The sequence below is a fragment of the Hippopotamus amphibius genome, chromosome 2 (assembly GCF_030028045.1).
Source record: "Hippopotamus amphibius kiboko isolate mHipAmp2 chromosome 2, mHipAmp2.hap2, whole genome shotgun sequence".
Classification (NCBI taxonomy): Eukaryota; Metazoa; Chordata; class Mammalia; order Artiodactyla; family Hippopotamidae; genus Hippopotamus; species Hippopotamus amphibius.
The window spans coordinates 42,232,092-42,234,965 of record NC_080187.1 but is presented as its reverse complement, the minus strand read 5'-3'; the positions used below and the strand labels follow the sequence as shown (position 1 = coordinate 42,234,965).

The 2,874-nt window shown below is 42.1% G+C and overlaps 1 protein-coding gene across 1 annotated transcript; it reads right to left on the bottom strand.

The window, feature by feature from the left end:
- Positions 1-293: 293 nt before the first annotated feature.
- Positions 294-1,725, bottom strand: LOC130845452 (60S ribosomal protein L4-like). Its single transcript, XM_057722663.1, is given in 2 exon segments — positions 294-1,400; positions 1,402-1,725. Coding segments are annotated over 2 exon segments (1,314 nt in total). The 5' UTR covers positions 1,690-1,725; the 3' UTR covers positions 294-374.
- Positions 1,726-2,874: the final 1,149 nt, after the last annotated feature.

The window sequence follows — 2,874 nt, the reverse complement described above, 5'->3', positions numbered from 1 at the left end:
ACTTGAGTTCCATAAATAAAAGCAACTTATTCGTTCATTTATTTATTACACAAATATTTCAATCTCCTATATTTTTCAAGCATTCTTTTAGACCTAATGTTGAACCAGACAAAATGTGTACTCTTGAGCTTAAGTTCTACTAGAAGAGGACAGAAAATAAATGTCATAATGTCAATAAGAACGGTGAATAAAAATTAAAGCAGTGTAAGAGAATAGACAAGGACGGAGGGTGTGAAGGGAGTGTATAGATAGGGAAGGCATCTTTTTTTTTTTTTTTTTTTTATGTTTCTCACTGCCTCTTTGATCAGGTCTTTATTCAAAATTAGCTGTCCAAAATGATCTGACCTTTCTTTACCCAATAAACAAATTTAAGTTTATGCAGCAGCCTTCTTTTCCTCTGTGGTGGGTTTCTTTTCTGCGGGCTTCTTTTCAGCGGGCCTCTTTTCAGCAGCTGTTTTCTTTTCAGCTGCTGGTTTCTTGGTCACTGCAGTCTTTTTTCCCACCAAAGGCTTCTTTGGCTTCTTCAGCTTCTTAACGCAAACAGCCTTCTTTCCTTTCTTTACCACCACAGGCTTCTTGCCTGGAACTCCCTTCTCATCTGATTTGGCTTCTAGAGCTGCTGCTGCTGCCCTATCCAGCCGGATTTTGTGGTTCTTGGCCTGGCGAAGAATGGTGTTCCAGTGCATGGTCTTTGCATATGGGTTTAGCTTCAACATGATTCTCAGATTTTTCAGTGGATTCTTCTTCAGGACTCTGCAATGAATCTTCTTGCGTGGTGCTCGGAGGGCTCTTTGGATCTCTGGGCTTTTCAAGATTCTGCTAAGGTCTATATTGAGCATCTTGTGCATGGGGAAGTTGTAGTTACTCTTGAGGGAGGCAGCTTTACGCCAAGTGCCATACAGCTCATCTAACTTGCGGAAAGCATTTTCAGTCCAAATGCAGAAACGTCCCACATGCCCACCGGGAGCAAGTTTCAAAATGTTCAGTTTGCTTACATGAAGCAGAGTCATTCCAGGGATGTTTCTGAAGGCCTTGATGATACCATTGTCCTCATTATAGGTGATGCAGGGTCCCCTGCGCTGGATACGACGGCGGTCTCTCATGTTGCCTTTGCCAGCTCTCATTTGCTGAGAGGCGTAGACCTTTTTGATATCATTCCAGGCCTTAAGTTTCTTCAGAAGCAAAACAGCCTCCTTGGTCTTCTTGTAGCCTCCAACTTTATCTTCAACCACCAAAGGAAGTTCAGGAACTTCCTCTATACGATGACCTTTAGACATGACCAGTGCTGGCAAAGCCGAGGCAGCCAGTGCAGAGCAGATGGCGTATCTCTTCTGTGTTGTATTCACTCTGCGGTGCCAACGTCGCCAGGTCTTGGTTGGTGCAAACATGCGGCCCCCCACAACACATATTTCCAAAAGCACCCTGGCCAGAACGGTGAGTGCCACCACCTTGAACCCTGGGAATTCGAGCCACAGCTCTGCCAGTACCCCAAGACTCAGCACTGGTTTGATGACCTGCGAATTCACTGACAGCATATGGCTGTCTGTTGTTTTTGCTCAGGTTGGTTTGAACAAAGTTCACAATATCTGGTCTAATGGGAGCCTTGAACACAGCAGGCAAAGTGACATTTTTGCCAGATGACTCCCCCTTTTCAGAATACACTGATATTAGTGGATGAGCACACGCCATGGCGGGGAGCGCAGAAGGCCACGCTCCTCTCTACCCGGTGGCTCCCACAGGAAAAGCGGGAAGGCATCTTTAAAGAGGTGACTTTTGAACAGAGACTGAGTTAAGTGAGGGAGAAAGACAGGGGAGGATCTAGAAAAGGTCAATGTCCCTGTTAAGGAAGTGTGCTCAAGGAAGAGGAAAAAAAAAATGTAACTGTCTTGGATATTCTATTCACAGCTAAATGTCCACAGCCTAGCACAGGATCTAATAATGCTCAGTAATATATTTGTTGTACTCAATAAGTGTTTGTGGAATGAATGAATGAAAAAGCACTTTGTAAAGATTTATTGAATGAATGAGACATTTGAGGTGTGGCTCTTAGTGCTGGCAATCAAAAGTGGATACCTGGGGAAGTGAATAATTGTTAGTACAAATTCTATATGCAAAAAGGAACACACACACACACACACACACACACACACACACAGAATTATCTTACAAACGAGAGACTGGCTACTCTAGCGTGATGCGGACCCAGTGGTGTAGAAGATGAGAAGAGTAATAGTGATGGCACTTAGACAAGCATGTTAGTGTAAAATCTGCTAAAAAGATGAAACAACTAGACCAAGTTGACTAGTGTAGAGTCGAATAAGAACCTCCAGCTGCCGAAACAGGCCATCAATCAAACTGATGTAAAAGTTATCAGATTTATTCTATGCATTGTCTGAATGCCTCTGCCATTAATCAGTAAAATGACCTTTTGAGGGTTGATTATTGTTGTCTTTTGACATAACTAGTCTGATATTTGATATGGGCTATGAGTTGAAAGACAACATAAAAGGGCCATAACATTTGGTCAAGCCTTTGAGAAAATATCTGTATGAGATAATGTAAGTGGCTGTTAATCAACAGTGTATTTCATAATGAATAGTGGTATCTTTTGTGTCTTGGAAGATTTTCTGACTTTGGATCTTGTATCACCAACCAATTTTCAAAGTAATCAATGACAGTTCCAAATCATAGAATCAGATTGTGGGACTGCGCAGATAACAGAAATGTCACCAAAAACACAGCTACATACACATTCGCTTTCTCAACTTTAATATTCATTTTCCCCTCTTGCCTCTAAACTTTTTTAAAGTTAATTTGTTTCCTGGAATATTTTTTTCCTGATGCCAGTGCTGGGTATGAAGCCCCCCAGATTTC